Here is a 20,434-nt window from a genome sequence, read left to right on the forward strand (position 1 = left end):
ATTTACAAAATTTGATTTGACATGCACAAGAAATCTGAAAGTAATTAGCCTTTACAAGATGCCCTTCAAATTATTAACTAGACAGGGCAAAAAATAAAATCACCTTAACTTTTTCCTATTTCTTTTCTACTACTCATACATATTTTGCTTAGAAAAGTAATCTTGGATGAGGAAAAGGAGCAGAACACAAACTGACATGTTGAATTCCAACTAAAAAGTACCACTCACCTAAATGCCTGGAATTATTATCCAAAAACAATTACAGTAAATTCATAGATTGTACTCTAAATCAAGGGTCAGCAAAGTATGGCCCATGAGCCAACTGTGTTTAGCCACCTGTTTTGGGACAGCCCATGATAAAAGCATTAGCTTTTATTTTAAATGATTGATTTTTTTAAAGATTAAAACCAAGAACACTTTGTGATATGAAAACTGTAAGAAATTTCGATTTCAGAATCCATAACAAAGTTTTATTGGAACATAGCCACTTTCATTCATTTCTGTATTGTACATAGCTGCTTTGACATTATACCTGCAGGACTGAGTAGCTGCAACAAGAGATGGTGGAGCCCATAAGGTCTAAAATATCTGCCTCTTTACAGAAAAACTTTGTAGACTCCTGCTCTAGATAGTGGCTCTGCTCCCATTAAAGGCCTGTTCCTTGAAGTATTTTCATTAGGCTAACACAAGTATTTTTTGTGGAGTCTGACAAATTGTTTGCTTAGTCAAAAATTAAAACTCAAGAGCAAAGGCAATGGCTCCAAGCCCTAAAATTCTAAAAGCCTGGTTAAGTAGCTCTGGTGCCTTAAACTTAACAGGAGCTCAAGAACTATTCAAATAAAAGAATGAACATTAGGCAACTTAAAATAAATCTTTTATGGCTCTGTGGTCAACAAATAAGAAAGAAATCAAATCATATTTTTCTGTCTCTTTGTAGCCTTAATTAAATAGCATGAACAATAACAACCTAATTCTATGAGAATATATTGTTCCCCTAAGTACCATCCTGGGCATTTTAAGTTCTCTAACCTCCATTGTGCCAAGAAAATAAGAGATTCAGAGAGGTTGTACTGAACGCTACTATCTGAGTTCTCTAAAGATAAGTATTATTTCTCCTCCCCATCTCACCTTCCCACCACATAGCTGGCACATAGTTATTACCTGATAATGCATAATGAATATTAAATAACTCATCAAAGTTAAACCTACTAGTGTGGCAGGGCCAGGATTCAAATCAAATTCAGTTTTGTGTAATTCCAAGTCCTAAATGTTCTTTGAGTTTTCTTTATGTGACATGCTACACTTCCTACATCAAGAACTAATAACTAACTAAAAAAAAAAAAAAAAAAAAAAGAACTAATAACTAACTTAACAATGCAAAGATATTTCAAAATGTTATTGTTTGTAATTAAAATTCAGTATGTCCAATAAATTACCTATATGTTTTTACCTCATAAACCAGAGATTTTAAGGAAATCTGACCTGTGAATCTATTTGGGAGGTAGTCTGATGTACCAGCAATGTAGAATACATAGTTCAGTTTAGTTCATTGTCAAAATTACAAAACTGAAACTTAAACAATAAACAATATTTATTCCGTTTTTCTAGGAATAAAAATATCACCAAATAAATATTCTAAGTTAACATTTTCATGAAGAAACCTATATCTATCATAAAATGAAAGAGGATCCCTAAATAATAGTTCATTCATATCCTTCCCAACTTAATCTGCTAAAAAAATAATTTAAGGCAAAGAAAATGATTTTTTCAAAATTAATCAATATAAAAATTATACTTAGTATTAGTATAAATTATGATAATTTTTAAGCAGGCAGGTTCCTCCTGGAATTCCATCTAAAATCTTGACTAGTTACTTTTGAGTAAAGAAAAAAAACTCACTAAATATTATAATTCTGAAAAAGTTATACTGGAAACAATATTTTTTAGTTAGAAAACTAAAGGAAGCATAATGTTCTAAATGGTCCCATACAATTTTCCGAGGACAACTGGTTCAATGATAGGCTGAGAAAGCTAACACTTAAGTGGGAGCTGAGGGTGAAGGAATATTCACCTAGGGTGAATAAAGTTAGATTTCTTTATTACAGAGCTTTCCAGAAATGTTAAAATGCTAATGCTCAGGCTATCTCAAAAGGAGGGATAGGGTAGAAATATACTATATAGATACAAATCATCAAACTTATCTAGGATAACATTCATTGAATACTTCATTGGATTAAATACTATACTTTCAAATATTTAAGATTATTTCTTTTTTAAAGAATAGATTGCTTAGCAAAACTTATTTCTCTGTAAGGCGACATTTCTTAGTATGGGAAAGTAGAGCACCCCTTTGGAGAAAATGTAGCTTCATTAAAAAAAAAAAAACAAAAAACACCAAAATGCTCTCCATTATATGAAGAGCATTTGTCCCTTCCCATGAACCCTAATCTTTTTCTATGTGTCCTAACACTACTCCCTAGTGCTGACCTTTCCTTTTGTTCTCACTTCAGAGATCTTCTACATAGATAAACTTCAGAGTTGTTCTCAGCACAAATAGACTATAATTTCCTAAAAAGCAAGTATCATGTGTCTGAATAAACTGAACAAGAGTAAAACTCTGAATCCATTATTTACTATAACCCTTGGCATGTTATTTAACTCAAGGATCAACTTTCTTATCAGTTTAAAATGTGATAATATAGGTATAGTTGGACTGTAGAGATTAAATGAGAAACATACTTAGTTCATAGTATCAGCATATAGTGGGCATTCAACAATGTCAGTTAAGTACCCAATTTTCCTATGTAAATGGCTATCCTTCTATAATTTCAAATAATCATAAGCTTTATGTTTTAAAACCTTTATTATGTGTTGTATGCAAAGGACCACCAATTTCTGCTCTAATATCTTACAAATAATTTGCAGGACTTGCAAAATAGGTAACATTTTCTATTTAAGGTTCTACTTGACCATATTCTAGACTATAATCTGTAACACCAGCAGTCTAGGTCACCCTCAACCTTCAGGCAAATGTATATTGGATAGTTTTTTGGTTTTGAATTAAATAATGTGAGCAACATCTATATTAAACAAAACAAAATAAAAACTTTCAGTGAAGCCCAGTGCTGCTGATTCATCCCAAGTCACATAGGTCTATTTGGGAATATAGAATGGACCTGGGGGGAGGGGGAAGATAAGGCAGAAACTCACCAAACACTTAATCATCTTAGAGATTGATGAGAAAAAGTTTGAAAACAGCAATTTTCAAACTCTATTTCAGCAATTCCTTAGGGGAGAGAAGGTTGTGCCCCCAGAAGCTATTAAAGAGGAGGAAGAAGGAAGGGAAGGAGTGGGAAGGGTAAGGTAAAGCTTTAGCCTACCAGAGACACACCCTGTGCCACCTCCACCCCTGTCCCTGCAAACACAGCATCCCTATTTTAATATGAGATTTCCTTTCAAGAAACAGCTTGTGCCTTTAAAAAGGTTAGAAAAACTACTTATTCATTACAATCAATGATTTCCTTGAAGAAATCCCAAGGAATCAATTATACCATCCATGTCCTTAACAAAGTGTAAAATTTGCTCATTATCAAATATTTCTTACATAGAACATTTTGAAGCTTATTATTTCTTTTGCTAATAATGCTGTCATTTCTTCCTTCTCTACTTTTTTTAGAACTAGCCCACTACAACTGACCTCAAATAAGGAAGGACTAGTATAAGGCAACATAGTAGGATTTGATTTTAAAGTAAAAATGGAAAGAATATAGTAATTACAAAGCCAATAAATTTCCACACACAATGGAACAGCAGTTAGCAGAAAACGAAGAAAGAAACGATTAGTACTCCTAAATCTATTTAGCTTTGTAAATCCCAGATTTGTAATCATACCAAAACCAGAGTGACTACTCTGGCATTTAAATGTTCCAAGACATTAGTGTGAACTTACACAGTATTTTCAAGCAGTTTAAAGTTTGTTCAATAAAACAAAGACAAATTTAAAGCACTCATGAGATGACTAATATAACTAAGCTAATGCTATAATTTTATTTGGAAATTAAGTCAATGATTATTAAACAAGGGTTTTATATCTAATCATGTGGCTTCTTGTTTTATGTTAAAGTATTTTTTTAGTCTTTCTTCAAAGCAAAAAAAGACCAAGATTAAAGAAAAAAAAGAAAGAAAGAAATCTTAATGCTGTCACAGAATAAGGAACATAAATCAATATGAACTATTTTTCTACAAGCCTCAAACTAGAGAGACATTTAAAATTACTAACATAAATACATTACAGAAAACTGTTACAGTATGTGAAAAGATATTTCAATATCAGTTAAAAAGGAAGGAGCTTATTCTTCACTCTAAGCTAGAGTTCATAAGGTCTGACTAAACAGATGACAACCAAAGTTGAATATCATTATCTCTAACAAAATTACTAAAAGAAAATTATTTTTACAAAAGTTACACTACTAATATCTTTAATAAAATATTCAATCCTGAAACTTACCAGAATGAATATCTTTGGACAGACTCATTTAGCCAAAAATTGGTTTAAAAAATACAACTCCTTGGCTATTCTATGATTCATATTCATGGTATCAAATACAAGGTTACATTGCAATAAATGGAATGGCAATGCAACTGATAAAAATAATCCTTAATTTTTACCCACATTTCTAGGCAAAACTTTTTGATCTAGATTGAGACAGGATAATGCTGGAGAAATATCTGTGTTACTTTAATAGCACATACCAAAACAGCACTGAACTAGAAAGGAAAATCTGGGTCCTTACAAAAATAGTCAATGTAAAGTAGATGTTCTTTTCAAGAACACTTAAATGGATAAAATGTCCTGTTTTTTTTTTTTTTTCCCAAAAAAAACTTTAAATTTTGAAAAACTGGGTTAGAATATAATATACCATAAGAAAACAAATTGTTTATGAAAATTTTCTTGCTATTTTGTATCCTACTTACATTTTGATAAAACGCAACAAGAAATATGTACATTTTAATTCATACATGATTTTGAGCTGGCATGACCTGAAATTCACATAGTCTGTCTCTATTCAAGCGTTGAAACTTTAATATCAAGAACTATTATCTGGATTATATGTTATGCTGTGTTATATTATTACATGTTTGCTTGAAGCTTTGGTCTCTAAAAGATCTCTGTTATATTGCTGACTTTATTTTATTTTTAATTTTTTAATATTTATTTTTTAGTTCTTGGCGGATACAACATCTTTGTTTGTATGTGGTGCTGAGGATCGAACCCGGGCCGCACGCACGCAAGGCGAGCACGCTACTGCTTGAGCCACATCCCCAGCTCAATATATTGCTGACTTTAATATTTAGTATAAAAAGGTCGTTTATGCAATATTTTGGAATCCTATCTTCAAATAAGAGAACTTCCTTGCCATTCTTAGTAAATCACATCAACAAATCAGCAATTTTTAGTGTTGTCTACTTTCTGCTCTATTGCCTTTATTATTTAATAACATGTAATAAAAGATGGTAGGGCACCAATAATAAGAAATTGGAGAAACACCAGACTAAAATGTGAGCTGTTTCACAGGTAAACTTGCTGTGTGCCAGTTCACAACATTTTTAAAAGCCTGAAGGATTTTCACTTTTTTTCACACATGTCCAGCATCCACAACCATGGGTTTCAAAAGAAACATAATACTAAAACAATTACTCTTCATTTTTTAAACCACCTTACTTGCTGGCTCACACTCTGGCTTCTTAAACTCTCATCACCTGTATCATTTAAATTTACATACATCAATGCAGGAACATACTCAAGTTTTCAGTATTGATGAAAAGTGATTTTGTTTGCTGTTTTCTTATGTAGCATAACTATTAGCATTTTTCTTTCTCTTGCTTTACCTCTAAGAATTCATTTGTTAATTCTTTATTGATTTTACTACACCTTAAAATTAGAATAAAGCTGAATTTCCTCTCCTATTCAAATTATCCTGTCGGTAGTTTTCAAATCATACAACCAGAATAAAAAAGACATACAGACTCGAGCACAGTGGCATACACTTGTAATCCCAGAGGCTGGGGAGGCTGAGGTAGGAGGATCTCCAAGTTCAAAGCCAGCCTCAGCAACAGCGAGGGGCTAAGCAACTCAGTGACACCCTGTGTCTCACAAAACAGGGCTGGAGATGTGGCTCAGTGGTCGAGTGCTCCTGAGTTCATTCAATCCTTAGTACTACCCCCCCCAAAAAGCCATATAAAACAACAGCTGTGGGGAGCACAGAAGAGAAGTAACATTTCAAGATAATTTATTTGCGAAATTTTGGCATTTTGAGAGTACTTAGAATAGTAAAAAATATAACAATGGTCTTGTAACTTTGTCCCATTGTGACATCCATGATAAAAGTAACATTTTACAGCATGTATAACCCTACAAACATTCCCTTGAGCACAAATCCTTAGGTCCTTATACCACAATTTCTTTGGGATATTTTTAAATATAAATGCTGTCTCACAGAACATGCACAATTAAATTTTTAGATGCAAAACTGCATTTTCATAGACAGTATCAATCTACTTTTACACTAGTACTATATAACAATGTTTATTAATCTTTCAAAATCTGTATCTAATGGGTAAAAAAGTATTACTGTTTTCTCTATAACAAAATAACATTTGCAACCAGAAAAAAAGTGTGATTTATTTTTTAAAAAGTTGTGTTATATATCTTTTAGCACTGATACTCAATGTTGACTACACACAGGAATAATTTACAAAGTTTTCATTTAAAAGTTCTTTGGGAGCTTCCTGTCCAAATTTAATTACCTCTAGAAGACCACCAAAGGAATTTTTAAAGCTCCAGAAGTGATGTGATTTTGATGTATCATCAGGACTAGAACAGTCGATCTAAAATAATAAGTCAATATTTCCTATATATTCCACTTTATAGAATCTCTAAAATTAAAAACATTACTCCATAAAATCTTTTGTTAAAAATAGGGACCAAAATTGTGACATACAGCAGAAAACTAATTAGGTTACAACAAGTCCAATAGGTTGTCATGGTTACTCAGTTATTTTAGAAAATGAGAATTAATCTCAATTAGTAAAATATGCACTGTATTCTGCTGACATAAAAATAAGCATTTTAGTATTTATAGCACTCTACTAAAGAATAAAATATTAATATTATTTAAAATATTAATATTATTTCTCAGTAATGTCAACTTCTGCCAAATGCCCTTAAAACCTAATCTAAAAGTAACATAAAATTAAACATTTGTGAAGTACAATTAGTCTACATTATTTTCTTGGATTGACAAATTTGATAATTACTATAAAATATCTTAAACCTAAATATCCCCCGCCCCAATAACATTTTCACAAGACTAAAAGGGTCATTTATCTAACTATTAATTCCCATACTGCCAGACATTGAGACCATTACTTTAAAATAAGATACTTTGGAATGAGAATTCTGACTTCATTACTTACTATCTATGTGACTATAGGCAAATTAATTACATCCTCTGTGCTTCTGTTTCCCCATTTAGAGATGTAAAATCTAGAAAGTTGTAATCCAGAACTTCAGTTAACTTGCTAAAATTTTCTCTTCTCTATTAATGGGATAGTCCTTAACCGTAGGAAATTTGCCCCCTACCACCAGCAGATATTTGGCAATACCTGAAGATATTTTAAAAAATTATTTTTAATATTTTTTTAGTTGTAGATGGACACAATACTTTTATTTATTTATTTTTTATGTGGTGCTGAGGATCAAACACAGTGCCTTATGTGTGTTAGGCAAGTGCTCTACCACTGAACTACAACCCTCCAGCCCCCTGGAGATATTTTTGGTCACCACTCTGGTAACAGGGAGGAAGGGGGTTACAGGTATTTTAATGTATACAAGCAGAGATGCTGCTAAGCATCCTATGTTGACTGCATAGCACAGCCTCTCCCCAACCCCAGGCAAAACTACATTAGCACAAAATGTTAAGGCTGAGAAACCTTACTCTGATGAATATGGAAGAATTATTTGTAGCTGGCACATAAACTATCTACCTGGCATATTTTTTTTACTTTCATGGTCTCTTGAATTTATAGTGAAAATTTCCAGAGGCTGTATGACATGTGATGTCATCACACTGATGATCTACAAACTGTGTATTTCTGCATTCCTGCATTCTAGTATTATAATTTTTAAGTTTTTTCATTTTAAATAAAAGAATAAGTTACAAGGATGTTCAAGGTATTTCACAGGTACTTTTAGGCCTCATAATTCATGTTTGATTGTCAATGTTAGTACAAAAGACAACAGATTTCTCATTCCTCCATTGAGAAAATTATAAGTATTCACTGATGTTACAAAATACACTATTTCTGTTGCATATGCTACCCTTCAAGACAACATAGTTATTGTACATATTGTATGATGTATATAAAGCAACACTGCTACATTCTATGTCTCAATACAATAATCAACTTAAAAATATTTAAAAGAGTTTTGGTAAGAAGCAAAGTGAGAAAATACTACCAGTAGGAAGAAAAAGAAAGGAAAAGACAGAGGAACCCATCAAGAAGACCATAAATATAAATCAGGCTGAAATATTTTAGTAAATAATTTAGGTAACAGGATACAGACAGCATTTCTTAAAATTGAAGAGGGCACTAAGCTAGGTGTCCAACATTTTCAGAAATTCAACAGATTTTAATCAAAATAAGGTCATAAGTAAGGTACTTTATTTGAGGTAAACAATAATAAAAATGTAACTTTCCAGCTAGGTGCAGTGACACATGCCTGTAATTCCAGCAGCTGGGGAAGATGAGGCAGGAGGATCGTAAATTCAAAGCCAGCTTCAGCAAAAGCAGCGCGCTAAGCAACAAAACCCTGTCTCTAAATAAAATACAAAATAGGGCTGGGAATGTGGCTCAGCGGTCGCGTGCCCTTGAGTTTAATCCCTGGTACCCAAAACAAAAACAGTACCTTTCCATTACACTCAACCTATTCATCACTAAATTCATTTTTAAGTTCTCTTTTCTTTCGTGGGGGTTTAGATTATGGCATTAAAACTTCTCCAAGTTATAGCAAATACATGTAAACAAAAAAATAAATAATAATCTTTAAAAATGAATCTAAAAACCCAAAATTAAGGCTAGTATTACCTCTATTTTCAAATAGATCATAACCTCCAATTAATCTATTGTACTTAATTTGTTCACTGAGGCCTAGTCAAGCTAAGAACTATTAAGAGGAGAAAAAAGAAAACACCAGAAAGTAGAAGTCAGGTGTGGTGGTGCACACCTAAAATCCCAGCTACTGAAGACACTGAGGCAGGAGGATCTCAGGTTTGAGGATCTAAACATGGCAACATAGCAAGACCTTGCCTCACTGGGGGAGGGGGGGTGACGGGACAGAAAGAGAAAAAAAATTTAAAGAAATAGAAAAACAAGAGATGAGAACATATAAAACAAGGTAAAACAGAAAATGTTCAAGATGCAATAACTTCAATGTACTCATTTATCATTAAAGATTTCAAGTTATAATATAAAAACCCCAAATATATTTAGATAGACAATAAACAGTAATTTAAGGCCAGTGGATAAAGGATTAAGATTCGATAATTACCTAGTAGGAAATAGATTTATTTTAAACATATATTGTTCAACTCTGATTTAGGTTACACAAACATATTGTAAAAGATGAGTATTAAAGATTAAATTAAGGCAAGAACAGAATAATTATATATGTATACTTTAGAAACATTAAAATTATGGAGTATACTACATATAAACACACATGTACAAAGAGACAACTGTTTTTCCAATATAAATTAATGAAGATAATATAATTCAATGAAGTTTATATTGTGACAAATATCCCAACCTCAGTAGAAAATAAGTAAGAGAAATATATTCTAGGACATCTAAAAGTAGACAAAAATGGTTGGGACATTAAATCATTATAAGTTCTAAAATAAATAATTAATCTTTGCATCTTGAGCTCAGGTAGGCGTTGGAACAGAAATTGTACAGAATTTAGAGAAAACAAAGAAAGAAGGTCATTGTGTTTAGATAGAAAAGAGTCCTACCAAAAGAACTGCAAGTAGGTAAATCAAGGTAAGTTTAAAACATGGTAAACACTAGTAATTAAGAAACATGGTGAGCTGGGGTGTAGCTCAGTGGTAAAGCGCTTGCCTCACACGTATGAAGCACTGTGTTCAATCCTCAGCACCACATAAAAATAAATACATAAATAAAAATAAGATATTAGAAAAAGAAAAGAAACACGGGCTTCTTATCCTCATAAAATGAGGCAGCAGATAAGCTCATGACCATATTTCTAACTCCTTCAGGTACTACTCTAAAATGTTTATATAAGGCTTAGGGTTGGAAGGACAGTTTTGTGGTAGAAAGCTTGCCTAGCGCACGTGAGGCCCTGGGTTAAATACCCAGCATACATGCATAAATAACTTAATAAGTAAATAAAAGATAACTCATTTTCACAATGAAGTAGATGAAAAGTTATTAGATATACCTGTCTGTGACTAACCTTACCACCCAGGGTGTCTAGATTTCACTTGTTTATACCTCTTTCTGAAAAAGATGTTAGGTTTTGTTTCTATCTCTTCTTCTCTTTTCAGTACTTTCCTTGTTTCCATCACAGCTCTATAATCCTTCCCTTCCCATATAACATAGAAACTACTTCCTTTCCTTCACAATCAAGGTTCTGTCAACAGCCATCAATATTTGCTGTCAATTCCTCAATTACAACCCTTAATCTACTAAAACTAAGCCTAAGTGACAAATTCTTAGTCATTCTTTTTTAACAATCATACCCTTGACTTTTATGACATCTGACTTTACTCACTATTCCTTCTCCTTCATTATCTGTTTTTCTTCCCATTGTCTGCCCACCTCCATAACAAGGTACTCTTTTTTTTTTTTCTCCAACCCATCTATCTCACTTGATAATATCTCCAAGCATTACACAGAGACAGAGAAAAACAGGTGTGTTCATCTATAAAAGCAGTTTTTAAACTTCTGGGTCTCAGAACCCCTCTACATATTATTGAGGACCCCAAAGAGCTTTCATTCATGTGGCTTACAACTATTGGTATTTACCATTTAGGATTTAAAACAAGAAATTTTATAATACTAGAATGTAGAAATACACAATTCACAAATCATCAATGTAATGGCATCATGTATCATACAGCCTCTGGAAATTTTAATTATAAACTCATGAGGAAATGAAAGAAAAAAAGTCATATAATGTCTTAGAACTGTTATAAAAACCATTCCGATCCTATAGACTCCTTGAAGGAACTTCAAGAACCCCTAGGAATCCTCAGACTATACTTCTGAGATTGTGCTATCTATACCCAACCATTGATTAATATGTATGGCCAAACACTTCTTAGTCTGACCTTTTTCCAAAATTCCAGATAGCTTCTACCATCTGCACGTATATCCCCATTTGTTCATTCCACAGGTATTCATTCAAACTTGATATTACCAGAATTCATTTTCTAGTGTGACAAATCTATTCATCTTCATTCTGTGTTATCTATTTCAGTCAAAGGAACTAAAGCTAGATACCTTTCAATCTAACTAGATAGCTTTTAATTATCCTTTGTACCTTTCTTTTCTTCTTTATGCTAATTCAAACTCATCAAATCTTGCTGATTATAATTTTTAAATATAGTGAAATGTCTGAGCTTATAAGAAATGCAAACACTTATCCAGACCTACTGACTTAAGAATATAAATGATTCATTTGCACGTTATAGTTTGATAAGCTTGAGCCGGGATAGTGAAAGTCTTAGTAACTTCTCAGTAGAGAATCTAAAGGAGAAAACAGAGTCCAACAAACTTGAGAACACTATAATTAGAAACTCTCTCCTTTCTCCCACTTTTTCATCTCAATATTAAACCTTGGGGACTTGGAGTTTTGTAATGAAAGTAGGATTCCTTAACAAAATGACTTTCCTAACAACTCAATCCTATCCTCTACACTGCCAAAAGTACACTGTAAAAGCCTTTTACAATTCTACATTGTCTTTTTTCTCCCGTTTCAGTGGTTCTCCATCACCTCAAGTGCAAATTCCTTATCATGAGATATAAGAGTCTTCAAAACCTGATCCAGATTATCTTTCACTATTTTTGCATATACTCCCTACAGCGTAAGTTTGCAAACTATTGGAATCACAAGGCAGCTTGGTATTTTTACGTTTCTCAGGTAATCTAAAGTGCACGAGGGGCTGAGAGTCACTGACCTATGCCTGTAACCAAGTTACTTTCACACCTGTATACAGAAGCAAAAGCACACTCTAGTCTCCTTCTGCCTACCTTTTTCTCATGCTTTGCTCTTTGGGATAAATTCACAGCCTTTCTTAGTCAATTATCATCTCTTTTTTGAAGGAAGCCCTTTTGCCTATCTTCTTCTGAAGACAGATGGAATTGGGAGTTGCCTATCTTTGCTCCCATATTCCCTTGTGCTTATTTAAATGTTACAGCACAGCACACCCTGTTCATAAAATGGTATCTAAATATCTGTCAATCCTACTAGACACTGATCTCCTTTGAAGGAAGGGACTGTATCCTGTTTATCTTTATATCCTGTACTTGGGCATAGAGACTAAAAGACAGCAGATATGCAGTAAATGCTTACTGAAAACAACACTGAATTTTGGAGCCTGTTCAAAAGACCTAGAGTGATGCAAGATGAAAAACAAAACCACTGCCTGCCTATCTATCAGTTGGTTTCATTATTAACAAGAGGAAAATGTTTTCATTCTACAATTCTACATTTAGAAATAAGTCAAATTCATACATAGAGTAATTCACATGTAAGAAAAATAATAATTTCAGTTGAAGGAGATTCAATCTCCCTAACAGTGCCTATCACATGCTTTTTAGTTATAACGGAGGACAGAAAAAAATAGGATTCTGGGTGTCTGAAAAGAGTATCAGACAGAAGAATACAAAGTAGAGAAAGGGGACATTAGCTAGGTAAAATCACCCAAGAGGGAATCAACAGATAATATGCAAGTTATGAACCAAAATAAAATATACACTTTATATTAAAATATGGAAATAAATACCAGGAATAAAAGTTAAAAGAATTGAGGATGGGCATGGGTGGGTGGTCGAAGACAGCTATTTTTAAAGAAATAAACCTTCTTGTACTATTTACTCACAAAACCAAAACGACTATTTTAAAAATATAATGATCAGGGAATGGATTACCAAAATAAATGATATCAAGCTAATGGCATACTACATAATTTGCAACAGATTACTCTCAACCAATTCAGTTAACAAACTGTGAATATCTGTATTTTAATCTGTATGAAATTTCATCTCAAAGGAGTTAATTAAGGTACCTACTATAAAGGTAAAACCTGGAATTCGTTTTCCAGATAAGCAACTTCTTACATGGAAAAACAGAACAAAATAATAATAAAAGTTGATTCTTTGTATGTTAAGGAAAATGTATAATCTGTAGTAATGCCCCCAATATTTTGCCACTAGACTTATTAAAAATCCCAGATAGGCAAAAGCCAAGATTTTTTCAAGATTTTCTAGTACCCCAAACATGAAACTTCTACACAAATAAAACTTTGTACATTCAATGATTAAGCAAATTGTGTTTCATTGCAAATGTAACTATAGTTCTTAAAACAAACAAAACAAAACACCAACATTTTTAAAATGTAGCTTTGGACTTCTCTAAAAGTAAGAGGAATTTTCTTATGGCTAACTTCTCTGAAAGAGTTTATGTACTACTTAAATCTATAACTTATATGGGGAGATTAGATACCTCCAAAGAATATAAAAGATATAATGGTTACAGGTGATCTAATTTTTTGCCTTTTTAAAAAAATATAAAAACGCCACATTTGGTGAATAGAAAAAAAAATACTCAAAATTATTTTATTGCCTGCCCTTCTTAACACAAAAGACTAGAAAAGAAGAGCATGTTAAATTACTGAATACACCCAATTCCATGAAAATATCAAGAAATGTTCCAAAGACCAGGAAATAAAAAGTAAAAATTTCTTGATACAATGTTTAAAAAACTGTACTTTGACTAGAGCTAAAGCTGCCATTTTTAAGGACTTAGTATTAAGTGTGTTTATTTGAAAAAATCTAAACTGTGATAATCTGGTGCTACAGGGGCTACTAACGCTTACCTCAAGGGAACCTACTGCAGATAAAGTCCCGTCACTTGCACAGTCCTTTCAGCTGCCTGCCAGTTGTCTCTGCGGAAGGGAAAGCCTGATGAGTGAGAACCCTATGCCACACTCCTCTGGAGTGTCCGGGTGCCTGCACAGAACTGCACAACTGTCTACCTAGAGATTCCTAGATGCTTTCAATAACAAAGGACTAAAAAGATGTCATCATTGAACTTCTCTTTCCACTGAACATTGAAACCAAAGGCCAAAAGAGAGTGCTGACCACCTGTTGGTATTAACAAGGTGACAGATCTATACTAACCCAAGAAGAAGAAACACTGAAATGAATTAAGCAGAAATAAGTTAATACTGACAGGGAAAATACAAGCACACACACACATAAACGTTAAACATTAAGTGACAAGTATATAATCTGAGAGAAAAGTCTATGGTCACAAAAAGTGAAGTTGTAGCATCAACAAATGAATGCTAAAACACAAAGAAATTCCTGTCTACCTATTTTTTAAAAGATGCCATCAAGTATATAATGTTCAAAATGAACTCTACCTGGGATTCAAATCCCTACTTACACTGTATATTTTCTTAGTGGGGTCAGTAAGTGGGTATGAGGGGAAGGATTCATCAGATTTTTTTTAACATGTACAAAGTGAAAACTAGCAACATGTTTTCATAAGAAATTCTAAAAGCAAGATAACAATGAATATCTGTATCTAAGAAAGTATACACACTCTTACTTGTTTTCAAACTAAGGAGAGAAATACAAAAGTAATAACAGAAAACCATCAAATGCAACATATTTCAAAAACCACCTTCATCTCATAGAACTATGAGTAGCTAATAATGGTCTTCCATTAAAGATATCTGTATATCACTAATGTACAAGTTCAGCTACATAACCAAAGGAACAGTATTTTCTAATGTCAAATACAGTCTTCAATCTGAATATTGTGTTTCACAAGGCAGCACAAGATATTCCTAAAAGAACCTTAAAAACTCTAACTTCAGCATTACAACGATGGAGAAAAAGAAAAAAAAAAAAAAACCCTACTTAATTAAAAGGTGATACCAACTTTTATTTTAACAGTACCATATAAATGGAAGTACTTACCTCTGATTCTTTGTCACTTAAAGATCCCAAGCTTCCAAAACTGTGATTAGAGCTTTCATTATTTGTTGAGGCCTGTTAAAAGATTTTTTAAAAGGTAAAAATTAGTAGTAATTTCAAATAAACATAAAGTACATAATCTATCTTCATAAATGAAAATAAAGTATGACTCTTTTAAGCATTTAAGCCAAGTGAAATAAAAATAAGAAATACAAAATTCTTAACACTATATCAATATCTTGGCAAGTTTTATCAAATAAATAAAGTTCTGCTGTGTTTCAGAAAACAACCCATTTTTTAGAGCACCAGTTCAAAAGCAAAGGAATTAGGCCACTGCCAGGATAACAAGATCACTAAAATTAGTACCCAATATAAAAATTAATGTATTGTTTGACCTTTAAAGTCTTATTTACACTCTTCAATTCCCTTCATTAGTTCCATTTCTATCATCTCATATACACTCTTTTGCTTTCCTTCATATTAATGAACTGCTCTAGATTTGTTGTTGTTGTTGTTGTTGTTTAATTTAATCTTCTAAAAAACTGTTTTACCATCCTGACCACTGCTTTGCTCAAGGGTTTCCCTATTTCCTGAAAAATTTTTGAACTGTGACAAACAGAAAAAAATGGGCTATCATTCTTTAGGACAACATCTGCTTTACTTCCAATACAGTTTTATGATGTTTATTATTTTGTGAACTCTTTTGTGCCATAATACATTGAATCAATGTCTTCCAGGAATGTTTAAAAAAAGAAGCCAACAGGCTAAGGCATATATGCCAAATGATGAATTAACTTCCTGCAGGCCAGTTGATGCACTCACGTTTCCTTTTTATTTATTAGAGTAGCTTTCTACTAGTAAAAATAATAGTAATCTGACCTAATAGTAATCCTACTATTAATAAGTTACAAGGTGGCCTACAATCATCCTTACATAAATTTCCAAACTGACAATTACAAACATGTTCAGTACTATGCTGGATACAATAAAGGCTGTTTTCTATATAGGACAGTACTTGAAATGCTTAAGATTTAAGAAATACTCGGGAAAAGTTATAATATAAATAGGACAAGTTTATTACACCTAAAAAAAATTTATGACATCACAGCAATTAAGTGATAAATTAGAAAGATTCTGAATAATGGAAGTAGTGGCAAGGTTTTTGAGCATCCATGAAAAAAATAATATAAAACTAAATAGTAAATCAAAAACCCAGAGGCAACATTTACAACACTGGGTGACAAGAATTTCAATAAATCCTCACTAAAACAGTAGGTGGAGAAAAAAAATCACCAACAACCAAAAGACTTGTATTGTATCATTATTTGCATGGGAAGAAGCAAAAAGAAACATGTCTGCCAGAACTGAGAACAAGATACTCCCCAAACTGCAAAGAACTCATCAAAACCAGCAGTTAACTGGAGTATTGAAGCTATAGTTGGAAGGATTTTGTCCTTTAAATAGTGACTAAGTGCAAGGAGTCCACAGTGAAGTCTAAGTCTAAGAAGTTGAAACAGTCTATCCTTTATGAATTCTTGAAAAGACCATTCCTTGATAGGGAGGTAAAATAAGTATAAAGCAATGGGTGTAGAATTAAAATTGAGCACCACAGGTACACATGAAATAAAAAGTGGGGAAGAAAATGACCTAGAAATCTCAGAAAGCACATGCCACAGTTTTGAGGAGAGCCCAAAACAGCAAAAGGAGCACTCAGAAAAAAGCCATCCTGAACCACATCTTAGCGTACAGGACATCCAATTTCACAAAAAGTAAGCAACGGAAAATAATGTTGCGTCAACCCCATAAAGTTGTTATAAGCAGAAAGAATAAGGTACAGAATAACACCTAACAAATAAAAACATACCAGAAACACATCCACAAAATAGGTGAAGATTGTAACCTACTATTTCAAAATGAGCCAAAGGAATTTACAAAAATGATTCAAGGCTGGGCACAGTGGCACATGCCTGTAATCCCAGTAGCTCAGGAGGCTGAGACAGGAGGATCACGAATTCAAGGCCAGCCTCAGCAAAATCGAGGCGCTAAGCAACTCAGTGACATCCTGTCTCTAAATAAAATACAAAATAGGGCTGGGGATGTGGCTCAGTGTTTGGGTGTCCTTGAGTTCAATGTCTGGAACCCCCCTGTCCCCAAATGATTCAAGCAAGAACGAAAAGCATATATCAGATTTTCAAAACTCAGAAATAATGTATTTATAAGAAATAACAGAACTCAGAAAAGCATTAAAGATAAAAGAAAAATAGTACTGGAAATATATAAACCAAATGAACGTGGCAAATACATATAGCAGATAATCGTCTTTTTTTTTTTTGGAAACCAGGGCTTGAACCCAGGGGCACCTGACAACAATGAGTCACATCCCCAGTCCTTTTTATTTTGAGACAGAGTCTCACTAACTTGCTGAGTGCCTTGCTAAATTGCTGAGGCTGTCTTTGAAGTTGGGATCCTCTTGCCTCAGTCTCCAGAGCTGCTGGCATGCGCCACTGCACCCTGCTAACAGATGATCCTTTAAGGGATCTAGAAAGTATAAAGGAGGAACATTCTTTAAATTAAAAGAAAAAAGATGAAAAGAATTTGAGATAAAACAACTAATGAAGCAACGAATATTTAATATACAGGCAACAGAATTCCTAAAAGAGTTAAGAAAATAATGAAAACTACAATTTAAGAAAAACTCCCCTGAAAAATGAAATTTCATTTATAACTTCTGATTGAAAAACAAACACAATATGTACCTAAGAATATCAACCCAGAAGGCCAATATCAAAGTTTTCAAAAGCGATATTTTATGCCAAAAGAAAACAAAAACATAGTCAAGATAGTCAAGGAAAGAAAACATGAGCAAAGTGCTTCATATTCACTAAAACAAATTGTTTTATGTGTTTATTTTTCAACATATTCTTTTTTAAGCTCTTATTGTAGACTGAAACTCTGGTTTTCAGAGTTAGTAGAATACAACATTTGTTTCATATTGTATTCAGAATACAACATTAGGAACTACTGCTCCCATAAGCCCTTCCCAAAGAATCTACTGAAAACAGACTTCAAAAATCCAAAATGAAGAATTTAATCACTTTAAGAACTAAAATCAAGCAGCAATATTATTTACTTATTGATAGAATTAAATATTACATTATTTATTTAATCCCTATCTTCTGCATTGATCTCGAGAGCCATGATTCTCAATATAGAAGATGCAGATGCAAATAAAATTTTTATAGTCCTGAATTAGAAGAATCAATATAAACTCATGCAATATTATTTTTGAAACAAACAAAATGAATATACACGTGTACACACACACAGCAACAGCAACACCAACCACCACCAATAATAGAAAATCTTATATCAGAATAACCTTCCCACAGATAACTATAAATTCTGGAAAAATATTTAAAAATTAAGACTATCCTTTCAGGGATCATTTTTATAGTTTGTTACCTGAAGATACTTGAGCAACCAAATGAGAGATTAACACTTTGAGGATGGGAACAGATTTGGAGGGCTTCCTATTTTTACAGTTTTTTTTTTTTTTTCTGAAGGAAGGCCCTAAGAGTCAGCAACTAAAACTTTTGATTAAATCTTAAGTTTTACTGGTTTTAAAAACCAGTTTCAGTCTATAATAGCTGAAAAGGAAGGAGGAATATGCTGGAAAATAGAGAACCACAAAGAAAGAGTCCTGAACTCTGCATATTAATTCTGCCCACCTCTCTAGCTGTTCATGTACAAGTGGGAAAGACTATAAGCAGTCCAGGTAAGGCTAAAACAACTGAACAGAGATGCTGAGCTGCTGGCCCCCTTTGGCAGGCGCAGTTTAGATGTCAGTTCAGCTAAATTAACTGCCTACAAATAAAATAGAAAGAAAGAAAAAAAAGAAAGGAAGGAAGGAAGGAAGGAAGGAAGGAAATCAACATTCTCCAGAATACAACAATCCCCAGTCACTACGGTATGTCATTCAGAGTATAGAAAAAATACAACATTCCTAAACATATGAAGAAACAAACTCTTATGACCTACACTTGAGAAAAAGACATTCAATAGAGAGAAACTATAAAGTAACACAGATCCTAGAATCAGCTAAATTAGCTATAAACATGATTAAAACGAAAAAGGGAAATATGCTTATAATAAATGAACAAATTGGAAATTTCTGCAGAATGAAAATTGTGAAAAAGATGTAAATACTGGAACTGAAAATTTCACTCTGAAATAAAAAACAAATCACTAGATGGGCATAAAAGCAGAACTGAGAAGGACAGTATTGAAGACAGGTCAAAGAAATTATTCACATTAAATAACAGAAAGAAAAAGCTTTAAATTAGCATCTGTTGGACACTAGTAAGTAATTGAACATATATGTAATGAGAGTCACAGGACATAAAATGGAGCAGAAAAAAATATTTGAAGAAAATTTCAAAACTTGGTGAAGACGTTAATTTATAAGAGTTCACCAATTCTCCCAATCGGGTTAAGTACAAAGAAAACCATACCAAGGCACATCATAACCAAAAGGGGAAAAAAAATTTTAAAGCAGATAGAGAAGGCATACCTGAGAACAAAAGAAGGATATAAGTGACTGCTGATTTGTCATGAATACTGGAGGTCACATTTACTCTGTGGAAATCATGAGCCAGGAGAACCTTGCACTGAGGCATATAAGATACCATCATTAAGGAAACTGAAGAGATTAAGTACAGGTGAAAAAAGAGACCTAACTTAATCTTTTTCCCATGTTTTATTCTAGAAAGTTAGCAGTCACATTTATCCTCCACAGGTGGAAGATTATTTTCTCTCCAGAAAAGCAGACCATTTCAAAAGACAAGATACTAAGTTGTAAATCCCTCAAAGAAATTTCACCCAGCTAGGTTATCCTACTAAAAAATCCATCAGACAATAAGCCCTGCCTACTCACACAAAGCATCTAATAAGTGTTTGAGTACATAAGGCACAGAGAAGAAACAAAAGACAACATCACTACATGTTTGAAGAAATGTAAATAAAAATAAAATGAAACCAGTAAAAGTTAATCCAGGCAGCAGGGGAAAAACTTCACATACAAATCATCACCAGTATATTCACTGGAAATTAAGTAAGTGACAAGTAAAGTACAAAAAAGTGGGGAGAG

General features: G+C 32.9%; 1 protein-coding gene across 3 annotated transcripts in view; it reads right to left on the reverse strand.

Moving 5' to 3' along the window:
• The window catches only part of Tlk1 (tousled like kinase 1), a 140,258-nt gene that overhangs the window by 46,882 nt on the left and 72,942 nt on the right, over nt 1-20,434 (reverse strand). For all 3 annotated transcript variants that reach the window (XM_046447164.2, XM_046447165.2, XM_058580175.1), the window contains exon 3: nt 15,292-15,363. In XM_046447164.2, coding sequence (XP_046303120.1) covers nt 15,292-15,363 — 72 coding nt within the window. The remainder of the gene's footprint in view (nt 1-15,291; nt 15,364-20,434) is intronic.

The sequence above is a fragment of the Marmota monax genome, unplaced genomic scaffold (assembly GCF_021218885.2).
Source record: "Marmota monax isolate L192 unplaced genomic scaffold, Marmota_monax_Labrador192_F-V1.1 WCK01_AAM20220418_F8-fsc00007, whole genome shotgun sequence".
Taxonomy (NCBI): Eukaryota; Metazoa; Chordata; class Mammalia; order Rodentia; family Sciuridae; genus Marmota; species Marmota monax.